This window comes from Sus scrofa, chromosome 13, assembly GCF_000003025.6.
Source record: "Sus scrofa isolate TJ Tabasco breed Duroc chromosome 13, Sscrofa11.1, whole genome shotgun sequence".
NCBI classification, from domain to species: domain Eukaryota; kingdom Metazoa; phylum Chordata; class Mammalia; order Artiodactyla; family Suidae; genus Sus; species Sus scrofa.
The window spans coordinates 137,756,164-137,773,525 of record NC_010455.5 but is presented as its reverse complement, the minus strand read 5'-3'; the positions used below and the strand labels follow the sequence as shown (position 1 = coordinate 137,773,525).

At 38.2% G+C, this 17,362-nt stretch overlaps 1 protein-coding gene across 4 annotated transcripts in view; it reads right to left on the bottom strand.

Annotated features, from left to right (window-relative positions):
* The window catches only part of HSPBAP1 (HSPB1 associated protein 1), a 66,847-nt gene that overhangs the window by 32,465 nt on the left and 17,020 nt on the right, over positions 1-17,362 (bottom strand). For 3 of the 4 annotated variants that reach the window (XM_003132636.4, XM_013982382.2, XM_005670166.3), the window contains 2 exons: positions 15,996-16,181; positions 2,444-2,625 (listed from right to left, as the gene is read on the bottom strand). In XM_003132636.4, the coding sequence (XP_003132684.1) occupies positions 2,444-2,625; positions 15,996-16,181 (368 nt within the window). The remainder of the gene's footprint in view (positions 1-2,443; positions 2,626-15,995; positions 16,182-17,362) is intronic. The other variant, XM_005670165.3, reaches the window with a different exon arrangement.

Here is a 17,362-nt window from a genome sequence, read left to right as displayed (position 1 = left end):
AGAAAGGCTGTCAAAACGCTCTTTTTCAGCTGCACATGCGTGTGAAGCAAGGTATTCTTAATACGCTTCAAATCAAACAACAAATCGCAACAGACTGAAGCAGCAGCTAGAAGAAACCAGCTGTCTTCTATTAAGTCAGACATTAAAGAGATTACAAGAATGTAAAACAATGCCCCTACTCTCTTAACATTTAAAACATCGAATACAATCATTTTTGTTAAAATGTCATTTATGTTCACATACAGTGAGTTAATTTTATTTTAAATAAATGAAATATTTTAAAATTTTATCAGGTTTAACATTTACCCACCATTTTAAGATATATGGAAGAAAGTTTGAAACAATAAGCAAGCAGTAAGACTTAGTGACTGAATGAATTACAGTGGTTGAAGTAAAACAACTTGGGTAACTTTGATGTAAGAAGACTTGGAGCTCAGAAAACTTTGAGATAAAAAATGACATAATCTTAATGGACTCAGCTGTTCATCGCAGATTTGCCTGTTCTAATCCAGAGAACTGATCACCATAATGTGAGCTGACAGAAACCTCGTTCCATGAAAAATATCCGATTTTATAAGGGCTCAATCAGAATTCCAGCACATCACCAAAAGGCTGCCTTTTATGTCCCCACTTAATGAATAGGTTACATGTCTGCACAGTGCTGTCAGGCCTGGGCTGAGTCACAACAACAGATGGGGTGAGATGAGAGACTCACCCAAGGCAGAGTGAGCCTGGATTCCACACAGACGGAAGTCCTTCATGCCATGAGCTGCCGCGTCCCCAGAGAACTCAATGCATGGGGACCCTCTGCAGGCGCACAGGGCAGCAGGTAAGGCTTGGGGGGCAGACTGCGTACGTCACTCTTTTCTCAGTTGTGTAATTGCAGAAAATATTTACCTAACTTTTCTGTGCCTCTTTTTTTCTTAAAATAGGGAGCATTATTCAATCATAGATGATTGTGAGGATTATAAAGCTAAAGCATTTAGAAGAACACCAAGTATAAGCACTTGATAAATATTACCATTATAATGTTTTTACCTAAAATATGGAGTAATACAGTACTAGTCTACAGAGTGAGTTCGGGTATGAGAAATATAATAAAATACTCTAAAAGTAAACTATAATAGCTAAAAAGTCCAGGGTTAAGGATCCATAAAATAATCACAATTAAGGTTATTTAAAAATTACCTCAAAATTATCATTTAAAAATGAGTAAACAGTAAGTTTGGTACAGACTCTGGATTCAGAAAGCATCTACTGAATGTTTTCAAAACCCACACAGTACTTTCATCATTGTGAGGGTGAAGAAAAGTATCCTCAACTAACAATTATGGGGCAAGTGATATGTTTCTCCTTTTTTTTTTTTTTTTTTTTTACAAAAAGCAAAATGTAAGTAAACATTAAAAAAATTAATAAGGAAAATTATAGTCTTGATAGCTATATTACAATAACTATGAAAACACCAGCCTCTAAACCTCGACTCAAAGTAAAAAAGAAAAATATACGCAGAATGGAAAATGACCCAAGACTATCAGCCTGTATGGGAGGAAAGTCCAGAGTCGGGGCTGGTGGGTGGGGGTGAAGAGTCTGCTGTGATGGCAAAATACTTCTCTCCTCAACAGATTAGGGGCGGGAAGAAGGACTCTGGAACTCTGACCTGAATATGTGCAAGGCAGGGCCATTTAAAGTTTCCTGGAACTACTCCCATTCCTGGTCCACGCTTAAGATACACAAAAAAAAAACCAGAACAGGGAGTGAGCAAAATCACCCCACAAAATGAACGGGTAGTTTTGAGGTAGCAAACACTTTGAAAAGAGGATATGGTAGTCTGCAAACTGTTGTCAGTTATGTCAACACATGGCAAAGAACTTCCACATTCTTACTGCAAGCACCCCTGTACTTCTGCAGAATCAGTACCATCAAATACTGGGAGCCCAGCACTCTCTGCCTCAGACCATAAACCTGTACTGAACACGCCCCCACCCCCCCACTCCCCAGAGCTGGGAGAGATGCCAGCAGCGGTGGGAAGGCTTCGAGGAGTCTAGGAATGCTTCTGCGCGTAAACTAGCTTTGCACCTCCATCTGTCTCACGGATAGAACTCCAACTTAGGCGTAGGTCAGGAGGAAATGAAGTTGTAATACAATCTACATATCTGATGTCCTCCAAAGCAGCTTAGATACTTTAAAGGCAAAGGAGAGAGTGTGCAGGAAGTTTGGTGAGTAGGAAAGCAATGAGAAGGCTACTCATCTGTGCAGGCTGAACATTACATTTCTTTGGAATAAATCTGTGGGCTTGAGTGGAGAGGATTCTCAGGACTCACAGAGACTACTTTTGAGGAAAAAGGTACCAAGGAGATCCTAATTTGTGATCTTTTCTCAATAACAAAATATTACCCTGATTAAAAGGAATATATTTTAAAAAAATAGGAATGTATTGACTTACCTGGAAAATATCTGTCTTGTCTTCAAACAGACTGACAAAATATTTATAGTCAGCATAAGCCCAGAATTTGGAATGATCATAGTCTCTAAATGGTTCAGAGGTAGTAGACTGGTCACAGTTCCAGGTCAGAAACTCTTCAAGTGTCGCTTCTATGTAACTACACGTGGTTTCAAACTGAGGCGCTGCAATGTAAGAGAACCCAAATTTAAACGTATCCTGAACAGTGTCCAATTATTGTTGGTTTTTAAAATGAAGATCATTTCAACTAAGAAATGTTAACTATTATTTAACATTAATTAGAAATTATTTATGTACTTGCTAAATAATTCGACCCATTTACAACACTTACAATATTTATGATTAAATGAAATAGTTTAAACCTATAAAGACGACCTTGACTATAACCTGCTGCAGTAATCCAGTGGCATACTTCATCAATTCTCCAAGACCTTTTCAAGGGTCTGTGAGGTCTAGGGTATTTCCATAATAATACTATGACAGTATTTGCCCTTTTCATGCTTATTCTCTCACAAGAGTGCAGTGGAGTATTCCAGGGGCTAAACGATAGCCAGTGGAGGATGTGCATATCTTCTTATATTTTATAAGAGCATGCTTTTCATGTCTATTCTCTCAAAAGAGTACAGTGGAGTTTTCCAGGGACTACAGGACATGTGTTGATATCACCGCTCTGATAGCTAGCGGAGTGTGTGCTTATGTTCTCACATTTTATGATATCTGTAAACAAAGAAGACCAAGGCACACTGCTCACCAACAGGTTCTACAAGGATGAAGCTCTAACCCGCTGCAGTCACTAACAGTGCACTGAGAGGAAACTCAGGCCATAACAGAATGAAGCACTGTGTGCTTCATATAGAAAACTAAGACCATAAAAGGATGTTCTGTGCTTTGGACAAGCAGGCCTCTTAGAGAGTTAGATGACTATCTCAGGAAGAATTTCAATGACCCCAGATTCTTGCATCTTCCTAGAGAAAAGCATTCAAACCATAACTTGAGATATTTGTTATTTGTGACAAGCAGTAATCTTTTACCAAGATATCTGCTTGACTGCATGTGTTCCTGAGCCAAAAATCATATATAAACTGGCTTCTCCCCTATCCCTTCAGAGCAGCTTTCTCAGAGCACTTGAGAGGCTGTCCCCCAGGCTAGAGTCCTCATTAAGACCCTGAATAAAAGTTAATCTCACAGCTCTCCTGTTGAGTTTTTCCTTTAAGTAGACGTCTCAGTTTTAATTTCAAATAATGGTAAGTATCACTAAATATAACTCATATCGACAAAAGCTCACCAGGGCACTCAATGGTGTTTGCTTGTTCGTTTCCTTTTTAGGGCCACATCTGCAGCATAGGTAAGCTCCCAGGCTAGGGGTTGAATTGGAGCTGCAGCTGCCAGCCTATGCCACAGCCGCAGCAATGCAGGATCTGAGCCAAGTCTGTGACCTACACCACAGCTCACCAAGGATCCTTAAACCACTGAGCAAGGCCTGGGATTGAACCTGCAACTTCGTGGATGCTAGTCAGGTTCTTAACCTGCTGAGCCATGACGGGAACTCCACGCTCAATGGTTTCTAAGTGTAAAGGAATCCTAAGAACAAAAAGTTGGAGAACTATTTCTTTAACTTGAAAAAAAAAAGAGGGGTGGGGGCGCAAAGCCAAAAACTGTCTTTTGAAAATTTTTGACTTCATGATGCACATTTACCATACAGAGCCCCTCAGAATCACTAAGTGGACAATGGCAATTTAAAGTCTGTTCATTTATTCATAACATTTATTTCAGAATCATTTATTAAGTACCTGATTTGTAACTAGCATTGTGCTCAGACTTGTGGGAACATAAAAGAAATAGAAAATACTCTTGAGTTTAGACTATATTTAGAGAAAGATAAGGCTTTAACTAGAATAATAGGGAATTTGGTGAATCATATAATTAGATACAAAATTTTGTGTCATAGACACAGGAAAAGGTAAAGACCACCAGAGATGAGGACAGATCAGGAAAGCTTGGAGAAAAGTCTATTGTCTGTCCACAGTGGTTTGTCCATGGGTATGACTCATTTATACAAGAACTATTCTTCTAAATAGTGATGTCATGATTTTTTTGCAATTAGCGGAATAGTTTAAATACACATTGGGATGTTGATATTCAAGAAATTTGATTACAGTCTCCACTGCAAAGCATGAAATCCTTTAAGAGGGAATGTAGACCTTACACATGTCATCAGTTAGCACAATGCCTGACACCTAGCAAACGCTCAGTTAAAGTACTTATTATTATTCATTCATAATACTTACTTGGGGCACGTTGAAAGAATTAGTAGTAGAAGGAGAAGGGTATTCAAATTCTTCTTTCAACAGCTTTTATCTTTTCCTTCCATTTCTGCCTAAACTGTTTAGGATTGCCCCAATCACTTTCTCCCGCCTCTCTTTATCCTAAAACCTGAGAATGGCAGGAATTCCCATGGTGGCTCAGTGGTTAACGAATCCGACCAGGAACCATGAGGTTTAGGGTTGGATCTCTGACCTTGCTCAGTGGGTTAGGAATCCAGCGTTGCCGTTGCCCTGAGCTGTGGGGTAGATTGCAGATGCAGCTCGGATCCCTCATTGCTATGGCTGTGGTGTAGGCCAGCAGCTACGCCTCTGATTCGACCCCTAGCCTGAGAACCTCCATGTGCTGCGGGAGCGGCCCAAGAAATGGCAAAAAAAACAAAACAAAAACAAAACAAAAAACCAAAACCTGAGAACGGCAGAGAAGTAACAGGGGATGGTGTGTGTCATTCTTAATTCACCTCTTTCATCAACTTGTCACCTGATTTTGAGAAGGAAAAATGTTAGACATTTATCTAAAATATAAAAACCTGCATATTTAAGAACTCTTTAAATTTGATAACTTGGGGGGTGGGCTTGCCTGCAGCATATGGAAGTTTGGGGGCCAGGGATCGAACCCATGCCACAGCAGTGACAACTGGATTGTTAATCTGCTGCACCACCAGGGAACTCCAAATTTGATATTTTTTGATTTTTTATTATTAAGAACATAATATTACATTCTTAATAATATAAACATTATCATCAAGAATTTACCACAACAGCATAGAAATACACAGTTTTTTAACAAATAAAAATCTATGTAGCAAGAAAGCTGCACGGTGCTGGGATCATTCCTAAATCAATTCAGTAAGCTCCCATGTAGGTCTGAAGACCTTCCACTGTCTTGTGAGCTTTCACTTCATAGATTTTTTTTTTTTACATTTTTTATTAAAGGATAGCTTAATTTACAGTATTGTACCAATTTCTGCAAGGTGACCCAGTCAGACATATATACACATTCCCTTTCTTATATTATCTTCCATCATGGTCTAGCCCAAGAGACTGGATATAATCCCCTGTGCTGTACAGTAGGACTTCACTGCTTATCCGCAGAGAATTTAACCAACTGAGCCAAGTGAATACTAAAGCCATTGCTTGAGCCACCTGTGCCTGGGGTGGACTAGGTAGGACTGACTTTTCAGTCAAGGCTACTTTTCACAGGCAGCCCCGTCAGAAGACTTAATTCTCTGCCACAGCAAGCTCTGTGATTTAAAAATGAAAATCTGAGAAAGCAAAAAATTAACATATGAGAACTGTTACTGTCAGGAGAAAAGCACAGTGAATGGAATGAATGAAAATGATAAACTTTTTCATTTACATAGTGATTTCAAAATAGACTCTGTTCACTCCTTCCTGGTAAGAGCAGCACCAAAGGCTTGTTTTCAATCTATTATTATGACAATTTCTTTCTAAGCAGTACAGTTGTTTTTCTCGGATTATTCTATACAATAGAATCATTCCTTTCTACCTTGATTATTTTTTTTAATTTTTTTATAATCTTTTTACCTTGATTATTTTTGTTCTTTAACTTAATAGGGAAGTAGCCTATGTAGCTGTGACTTTTATGCTGCTTACTGACAAAGAGGTTAAGAAGAAGCTCAACTGAGTTTAGGATTTGGAAATAGAGTAGAAATTGAGTTTGCTTTTATCTCTTATAAAAGGGAACCCCCCCTAAAAAATAAAAAAATAAAAGGGAACCCTAAATTTTTTTTTTTGCACAGCAGACAAACAAATATTTCTCCATTTTGTCAGATTTCATCACTTCACAAGCCAGAAATACCTGGGATGTGAGTACTGAGTATGACTTTTGATTGTCACTCTACTCCCTATCCACAAATGTTTAGGGTTATTTCTACATCTGCTTGTCAAATTACTGCCACCTGAGGTGATCATGTGATCATTGAGAACACATGTTGGCAAATGAATTTGATACAAAATGGTTTCAAGGAGCCATGTGATGTCATTATCTGCTTCCTAAAATAAACTGAGATGTTACAGTCAAATATGCTTTATACAATTATTGCAAGCATTCTACAAAAATTCTAACCAAGACCTAAAATAGAAATAAGAAATATGTTCAATAGAAAGGAAACAAAATTACCACTGCTTATGTGATCATATGACTGTCCTCCTAAAAAAATCCCTAAGAATAAAAAACTACAGACATTATCAAGTGGCTGTATAAAAAATAAACATACAAAAAAAAACCTGGCTTTTATTTATGTACCTATCACAATGAGCTAGAAAAAGAAAAACATTTGCTTCAGCTGTAAAAATTTATATATATATATACACACACATATATATATATATATTTTTTTTTTTTCTTTTTTTTCCTTTTCTAGGGCCGTACCTGCGGCTTATGGAGGTTCCCAGGCTAGGGGTCTAATCCGAGCTATAGCCACTGGCCTACACCAGAGCCACAGCAACGTGGGATCTGAGCCGTGTCTGCGACCCACACCACAGCTCACAGCAATGCAGGATCCCCAACCCACTGAGTGATGCCAGGGATCGAACCCGCAACCTCATGGTTCCTAGTTGGAATCGTTAACAACTGCGCCACCAAGGGAACTCCAAAAATTTATAAAATTTTACAAAACTGTAGACTTAATGAAAATTCCAAACCCTTTTACTGAGATAAAACAAACCTGGTAAGTGAAGATTACATGCTCTTGGGTAAGAAGACAGAGTATTGTCACAAGTTAGATTCTTTCCAAATTACGTAATTTATAGCACTTAATGAATTTTCATTTAAAATCCTGAAAAGAAAAAAAACCCTAATGGTTGTGAGTTCTGTTTTTATTGGGGATCTTACTGAGAACCAGAGCCTGGGAGACAGCCTCTCAGCTACCTCTGAGGAACTGTTCTAAAAAGGAAAGGGAGGTACTGGGACAAAAAACAGAAATAGAGATCAACAGAATAGGATAGAAAGCCCAGAGGTAAACCCATGCACCTATAGTCAATTAATATATAACAGATGAGGCAAGAATATACAGTGGGAAAAAGATAGTGTCTCTTCAATAAGTGGTGTTGGGAAAACTGGACAGCTACATATAAAAGAATGAAATTAGAACATTCTCTAATATCATATACAAACATAAACTCAAAATGGATTAAAGACCTAAATGTAAGGCCAGATACTATAAAACTCTCAGGAAAGCATAGGCAGAACACTCTTTGACACAAATCGCAGCACTATCTTTTGGGATCCAACCTCCTAGAATAATGAAGATAAAAACAAAAATAAACAAATGATACCTAATTAAACCTGAAAGGTTTTGCACAGCAAAGGAACTCAGAAGCAAAATGAAAAGACAACTCACAGAATGGGACAAAAACCTTTGCAAATGAAGTGACCAACAAGGGCTTAATCTCCAAAATATACAAAAATCTCATACAGCTTTATATCAAAAAAGACAAACAACTCAAGCAAAAAATGGTCAGAAGATCTAGATAGACATTTCTCCAAAGAAGACACACAGATGGCCAAAAAAGCACATGAAAAGATGCTCTACATCACTAATTATTAGAGAAATGCAAACCAAAATTACGATGAGACATCATTCACACAGGTGAGAATGGCTATCATCAAAAAGTCTACAAACAGGGAGTTCCCATCGTGGCCCAGCAGAAACGAATCTGACTAGGAACGATGAGGTTTCAGGTTCGATCCCTGGCTTCGCCCAGTGGGTTAAGGATCCAGCGTTGCCATGAGCTGTGGTGTAGGTCACAGACACAGCTCGGATCCCGAGTTGCTGTGGCTGTGGTGTAGGCTGGCAGCAACAGTTCCAACTAGATCCCTAGCCTGGGAACCTCCATATGCCAAGGGTGCAGCCCTAAAAAGACAAAAAAAAAAAAAAAAAAAGTCTACAAACAATAAATGCTGGACAGGGTGTGGAGAAAAGGGAACCCTCATACACTGTTGGTGGGAATGTAAACTGGTATAACCATATGGAGAACAGTATGGAGGTTCTTTATAAAACTAAATACAAAACTACCATTTGATCCAGCAATCCCACTCCTGGGCATCTATCTGGAGAAATCCATAATTCAAAAAGATACATGTACCCCAATGTTCATTGCAGCACTATATACAATAGACAAGACAAAGAAGCAACCTAAATGGCCATTGACAGAGGGATGGATAAAGAAAATGTGGTACATATACACAATGGACTATTATTAAGCCATAAAAAAGAACAAAATAATGCCATTTGTAGCAACATGGATGGAGCCAGAGATTATCATACTAAATGAAGTCAGACAGAAAAAGAAAAATATATCACTTTCATGTAGAATCTAATTTTTAAAATGATACAAACGAAATTATTTACAAAACAGAAGCAGACTCACAGATTTCAAAATCAACTTATGGTTACCAAGGGGGAAATGTGGGGAGGAGGATAAATTAGGAGTTTGGGATTAACATATACATATCACTATATGTAAAATAGATAACTAACAAGCACCTACTCTATAGCATAGGGAACTCTACTCGATACTTTATAATGACCTATATGGGAAAAGAATCTGAAAAAGAATGGATATATGTATATGTATAATGGATTCACTTTGCTATATACCTGAAACACAGCACTGTAAATCAACTATATTCCAATAAGATTAAAAACAAAACAAAACAAACAAACAGAGGTAAGGGAGGAATCAGGATATATAGCAGTTTTTGCAGGAAAAAAATGTAGCCAAACATCAAAAAGTTATTGCTAATTACAAAAAAATGGGACATCCTCAATTAATATTTTTAGTGCTTTTCTATGTATGGGAAGATGCAATAGTCTGGGCTCACTGACGTTACTACTTCAACATGCAGCTTAACTACCTAGGGTCAGGATCCTGTTTTCTATACTCCTAATACCCCTCAGGGCTTGCCATGGGATGAGGGGGGTAAGAAGAGCTGTAGTGGCTGATGGCTTGATAGCAGGTAACCTTCACTGCGTAATGTGAGCACATCATTTCACTCTAAAATTCTTTCAGATGAATGAAATTGAATAATATCTGATAAAATACTGAGGAAGAAGAGTGTTTGAGAAGGATGAGTTGTTCTCCCAAATATTAAAATATATACCAGCTGCTAAAATAGTTTTTACAAAGTGTTTTACTAGACCCCAAACTGATAGCTCAATACATGGTTCAAAAACAGATGCTGAAATATATAAAACTATAGTAATAGAGTGGGTTTCAAAGTCAGTAGGAAAAAAAAAGGATTACTCAGTATAAATAGTAGGACAATAGAGATGTTATTTCCAGCTTAACTACTTGGGAAAAAAGTCAGTGAACACCCTATGTCAAGATAAAGTTGGAATGGATAAAGAGTAAAATGAAAAAACAAATCATTATGCAATTAGAAGAAAATATTAATTTATTGTCGATACAGAAGGAATTTCTAAAGAAAATAAACAGGTAGTTCCCATTGTGGCTCAGCGGGTTAAGAACCCGACTAGTATCCGTGAGGATGCAGGTTCGATCCCTGGCTTTGCTCAGTGGGTTAAGGACCTGGCGTTGCTGCAATCTGCAGAGCAGGTCACATAAATGACTTGAAACCAGAGTTGCTGTGGCTGTGTTGTAGCCCGGCAGCTGCAGCTCTGATTCCACCCCTGGCCTGGAACTTCCATATGCCTCAGGTATGGCCCTAAAAAGAAAATAAATTTTAAAAATAAATAAATAAAAATATTAATGAACTATTATTTGATTTTACTATAAGAAAATGTAAATATATTTATAGTATTTATGTTTATTTATTTTTAAAAACTACAGGAGTTCCCTGGTGGCCTAGTGAGTTAAGGATCCTGTGTTGTTACTGCTGTGGCTCTGGTTGCCTCTATGGCACAGGATTGATCCCTGGCTGGGGAACATCCATATGCTGTGGGCACAGCCAAAAAAAAAAAACCCAAAAACAGAAAATCAAAACACCCTGGAACTCTAATAAGGATAAGTGAAAGAACAATTGCCAGACAAAAATACAAATTATTAATAAACACGAACATGTGTTCAACATCAGCAGCAAAGCAACGTTAAAGTCATGAGACACCCATCTTTCACCATCAATAAGATTTTTTTTTTTTTTTTTTTTTTTTGTCGTTTTGCCTTTTCTAGGGCCGTTCCTGTGGCATACGGAGGTTCCCAGGCTAGGGGTCTAATCCAAGCTATAGCCACCGGCCTACGCCAGAGCCACAGCAACTTGGCATCTGACCGCATCTGCAACCTACAGCACAGCTCACGGCAATGCCGGATCCTTAACCCACTGAGCAAGGGCAGGGATCAAACCCGTAACCTCATGGTTCCTAGTTGGATTCGTTAACCACTGAGCCACCACGGGAACTCCAGTAAGATTTTTTTAAAAACAAAAATTTGAGTTTGAGCAGCAGAGTGGCAAACAGGCACCCTCACACGTCCTGAAAGAAGAGTAAAAAAAAGTAAAGCACTCCTTCTGCAAAGCCCTCTGCCTGATGGATCAAAGGTCTGTCTTTCCCTCCGCAGGTATCTGACTAACCCTGAGACGCCACCCTGGCCCTCACAAGGTAACCCTCTTGAGGGAAGAGAGACTTTAAACAGCTCATTTCTTACCCAACTAATCATGTGATTATAAATGTGCTAAGTGTTACTAAGAAATGCACGGTATTCTGAGATAACTTCACAGCTGCATCTGATTTGGGGGTGGGGTAGGGAGAAGTGGTTGGGAAAGACCTCCGTGAGAAAAGGACACTTGAGCTAAGATCTAAAGGAAGCAGTAAACCTGGGGTGAGGGGAAATGGGAAAGAGAGAAGAACAGCTAGACAGTATATGCAAAGGCCCTGAAGTAAGAAGCAAATTTCTGGAAATACAAAACCTAAAAAAAAAAAATGCTTGTTTGGCCCGAGATCAGAGAGAGAAATTAAATTGATGAGGTAAACAGAGCTTCCTATACCAGAGCAAAAATGTTGCTCTTTAGCCTAAGGGTAACAGGAAGCCATCAAAGGGTTTTAAATAGAGGAAAATGCTGAAATTTTTCTTTTTAACTGGTTTCAGTTCAAAGAAAAAGAGCAGCTGAGGAAGGAGGTCAGAGGTTGCAGAGGGATTAGGGACAAAGGAGGTGAGACAGAGAGAGAGTAGGAGCGAGCAAGCAAGTAAGCAAGAGCAGGGCAACCCCGACTGGAGGATGGCCACGGAGAGAAGCAGGTGGATGCTGCATGCTTAGGGTATAAGTCACCGAGTCACCAGACACCACTTAGTGAGGCCATCAGAATGACTCAGGTTTCTGGAGCAAGAAGCTCCATGGATAGTGCTGCTGCTGCTGATAATGTTCACAGCCTTTGACCTAGGAGTTCTCCTAGGAATCTATTCCTGGGAAAGAATCAGAAACCTGTACAAGATTTATTTTCCTTTTTTTTTTTTTTTTTTTTTTTTGTCTTTTTGCCTTTTCTTGAGCTGCTTCCGCAGCATATGGAGGTTCCCAGGCTAGGGGTCGAATCAAAGCTGTAGCCACTGGCCTATGCCAGAGCCAAAGCAACGCGCGATCTGAGCCGTGTCTGTAACCTGCACCAAAGCTCACGGCAATGCCGGATCCTTAACCCACTGAGCAAGGGCAGGGATCGAACCCGCAACCTCATAGTTCCTAGTCGGATTCATTAACCACTGAGCCACAACGGGAACTCCCAAGAGTTATTTTCAAACGTGTTCACCACAGCATTCTTTATAAATTTAAAAATTCTAAGCCATCTGAATAATCAAAATAGGAAAAATTTTAAAATAAACTATGATACTACCATGCAGTGAAATAGTAGGCAACCATTTAAAAGCCACATTTAATGTCAAGAGAAGCTGCTCAGGATGTTAAGTAAAATAAATAAGTAAATAAAGCAGGCTATTTAACACAACCTTATTTTTAAAATATAAAAAGGTAGAAAAAATAAAAATCATTATAAATAAAAGAGTGAAAAATAAAACATAAAAAGGCCTGCCTGGACATATATCAAAATGTAAATAGTGATTATCTCTTGGTAATTGGGCTGTTTCTTTAATTTCTGTGGATCTTCCAAATTTTTCAATGTTCTCTAAAATGAAGATATATATTTATTCTTAAATTATTTCTATTTTAAAATAACATTTGTTGGAGTTCCCGCTGTGGCTCAGCAGTTAACGAGCCTGACTAGTATCAGTGAAGATTTGGGTTCAACCCCTGGCCTCGCTCAGTGGGTTAAGGATCCGGCGTTGCCATGAGCTGTGGTGTGCAAATACTGCATTTATACTCAAAGAAATAACTTTAAGAAGAACAAATCATTAAGACAATTCACATAATGGTAGAAAATATTTCCATGTCATATATCTGATAAGAGTCAGTATCCAGGAGTTCCCATCGTGGCTCAGTGGTTAACGAATCCAACTAGGAACCATGAGGTTGCGGGTTCAATCCCTGACCTTGCTCAGTGGGTTAAGGATCTGGCATTGCCATGAGCTGTGGTGTAGGTTGCAGACTCAGTTCGGATCCCATGTTGCTGTGGCTCTGGCGTAGGCTGGTGGCTACAGCTCCAATTGGACTCCTAACCTGGGAACTTCCATATGTCGCGGGAGTGGCCCAAGAAATGGCAAAAAAGACAAAAAAAAAAAAAAAAAGTATCAGTATCCAGAAATATGAAGATCTTTTTTACCACTGAATAATAATAAAAAAATACATTAAAACAAAGAAAAAAACTCAATTAGAAAAAGCAAAGAATTTCAATAGACATTTCGCCAAATCAGATATACAAATGGTCTATAAGCCCATAAAAAGATGCTCGACATGATCAGTCATTAGGGAAATGCACAGCAAAACCACAATGAGATAATACTTCACACCTGCTAGGATGGCCAGAATAAAAAAATGGAATAAGTACTGGCAAGGATGTAGAGGACCTGGAACCCTCATACACTGGGGTGGGTCTGTAAAATGGTTCAGCTGTTGTGGAAAACAGTTTGGCAGTTCCTCAAAAGGTAAAACAGAGTTGCCATATGACTTAGCAGTTCTATTTCTAGGTTTAACTCAAGAGAAATGAAAAAACATGTCCAATCATGGACTTGGAGAAGAGACTTGTGGTTGCCTAATGGGAGGGGGAGGGAGTGGGAGGGATCGGGAGCTTGGGCTTATCAGACACAACTTAGAATAGATTTACAAGGAGATCCTGCTGAATAGCATTGAGAACTATGTCTAGATACTCATGTTGCAACAGAAGAAAGGGTGGGGGAAAAACTGTAATTGTAATGTATACATGTAAGGATAACCTGACCCCCTTGCTGTACAGTGGGAAAAGAAAATTAAAAAAAAAAAAAAAACATGTCCACACAAAAACCTGTACATAAATGTTCACAGTAGCATTATTCACAATAGCCCCAAAGTGGAAATGACCCAAATGCCCATCAAACAATGAATGGATATTTTGCTCATCCATCTAATGGGATAGTATTTAACAATAAAAAGAAAGTCCAGATACATGCTACAACATGGATACATCTTGAAAACACGCTATATGAAAAAAGCTAGACATAAAAGGCCACAATTCGATGCTTCCACTTACATATGTCCAGAATAGGCAAATTTATAAAACCAGAAAGTAGATTAGTGGTGGCCAGGGGCTGGAGAGAGGGGTGAATAAAGAGTGCCTGCTAATGGGAACCAGATTTCTTTTTAATATGATGAAAATGTTCTGGAAGTAGTGGTGTGGCTGCATAACATTGTAAATATGCTAAAACTACTGAATTGTATACTTGAAAATGGTGACTTTCATGTTACATGAGTTTTGTCAGAATTTCAAAAAAGGGTGAATTATCTTTAGTGAAAACTCAGAGCAGCTGCTCATAATTGCAGCGACTACTTCCTTTTTCTTTTAGGCTTGAGTATGAACTTTACAGTGTCAAAGTACTGTACCTCCTCTATAAAACAGGACAATAACAGTACCACTCTGAGCAGTTTTAAGATTAAGAGAGTTCATTTGTATAGAGCACTCAGAACAGTGCCTGACACAATAGCTCTCAATAGCTGTTAGTGGTAGTATTGCTATTTGGAGTTTCATCAGGAGGGAAAAAGATTACAGTTCCTATTTCTCTCCAAATTATTGTTTAACAGACACTGCAATGAGTGGAAGATTTATTTGGCTAAAATCAGGAAGAAAAGTGCACATGCTGATTTTTAAGTGGCTGCTACTGGCTATCATTTGATTTAAAAATACAATAAACATTTTGGTCTGTGACTAGAATGAGGTGCCAACGAGTTTCAAGTCTATTAATCCTGCTCTTCCTGCCCCTGGAGTACAAAGGAGTTCTAGACACCAAAAACCAAATAATTCTATGAGATATACTAGAAGGTCAACATGAAAGAAAGAAGCTTGGAGAAGCTGGAAGAGAAACTGGGTGATCTTCTAGTTCCTTCTGAGCTATTGATAGATAGTCAAAGAGCCACTTCATAGCAATGCTTAAAACACTATGGATTTCTAGACTAGGAAACTACCACTATTTAAATAGAACTTAAACACATTTACTGAAGCCAGTCAACAGTCCTGGACTTGTGTAGATTAGAAATAGCACCATTTATTTTCTTTAAATTAACTATTGTTAGAGTTAACAGTAATTATTTTGTCTGACTGTAAGGCAACAAGTCAAAAATGTTGCAATCCTTCAGGAAGAAGAGGGAGCTGGCAAAGTCTAACTGCTTAAGAGGATGAAAAAAACACCTTTACATATGTTTCACATTTACGAAAGGCAATAGCAGTCAGTCAGCTGATAAAGCAGACAGATAAAATTACACCAAGACTAAACACTATAAATAGTGCCTGAAGCCACAAATAAAAGGACATATTCTATATGAGTCAAAAGTGGAAGGGACTGCTGGATGGGTAGTGGTCTTCTTTCAGTCACATAGATAACAGCACATGAACAAATATTTATGAAGCGTCTACTATGACCAGTGAACTAGGATATAGGAACAGATACACTTTATAGGGGTTATAAATGACCAACTATTGAGTTCAACAACAAAAAAAAAAATCAACTATCCTTTTAAAACTTCTAATAATAAAATTCCTATCTGCAAAGGGTCACAAAGAAGATTAGAAATAAAGGATTCCCTAGACATAAAGAAACCAGGGCTGAGAACGTGGGAATTCTACTGGAGACATGATGATGACAATGACTTGCAGTCCTACCTGTACCTGTGCTTTTCATTCCCATCCTGAATCGAATCTGCTTGCCTTGCAGGACCTCTGAGAGATGTTTCGCAGTCCAGTGCTGTGCTGGCCAATCAAAAACCATGTTACAGAAGACTGCAGGCTGTTGTAAAGACATTATAAGTTCTTTTGCTTTCTCTGGTGTAAAAGGTTTGACATATTTACCTACGGAGAGAAACAGGACAACAGATAAGACAACCAAAAAGTTATTTCCTATAATACGAAAGATAAATAGCTGATATCGTTTCTATGATGGCAAATCTTTCTGTGTAATCACACTGCATTCACACGTCACTTACTACCGTTGACATAAATATTTGGCCTCGAAGAGCCCAAATTCTTCAATTTTTCTCAAATATTAAGTATTGGAAAATACAATTTTCAATGTCAAAAATCTTTTTTAAATCAGGCTTTCCAAATATTTATGTCAATTTCGAAAGATACAATTTTTGGCAAATATTACTTCCTATAGAGGAATGTGTAAGAAATGTTGATGGGAACCACTCCTGAACGACTAGGGTTGCTGGAGTCAGCAACAATTCTACTTGATACATCACGTGCTTATGCCAAAAAGACTACTGAGTCCATACAGCAGTCAATGGGGAGAGGGGATTATTTTTATTGCAAGATTTAAAAAGATAAAAGATGTGCCAGGATGGATACCAGTGTTAATCCTTGACTTCCACTGCATCTATCAATAGTATAGGGGCTATGCAGAAACTAACACTGAGACTTTCTGAGGACTTCAATAAACTTCAATCATAGAATGCTAGTCCCTGATAGAATAGTAAAGATTAATATTTGTTAAATAAAAGAACAAGTAAGTTTCTCTTTAAAGACATTTCTTTTCTTTCTTTTTTTCTTTTTTTTTTTTTTTTTTTTTTTTTTTTTTTTTTTTTTTTTTGTCTTTTTAGGGCAGCACCCACAGCATATGGAAGTTCCCTAGCTAGGGCTGAATCAGAGCTATAGCCGCCAACCTACACCACAGCTACACAGGATCTGAACCACGTCTGCGACCTACACCACAGCTCATGACAACGCAGGATCCTTAACTCAAGCAAGGCCAGGGATCAAACCCAAGTCCTCATGGATACTAGTCTGGTTTGTTAATCACTTAGCCATGACAGGAACTCCCTAAAGACATCTTAAGATGAAAATGTAGGAGGGAAGTTAAAAAGTATTTCATACTCTGACCCCCAAAACATGCATTTATGATTCGCTAGAACAATCAGCTAAACCCTCTATTTCAGTTAACTAATGTATAATTACACTCACTCAAAAAATTAAAAGCTCATAAATAATCCAAATTCCCTCATCAACCAACTTCTAAATTTTCTGATAAAAGG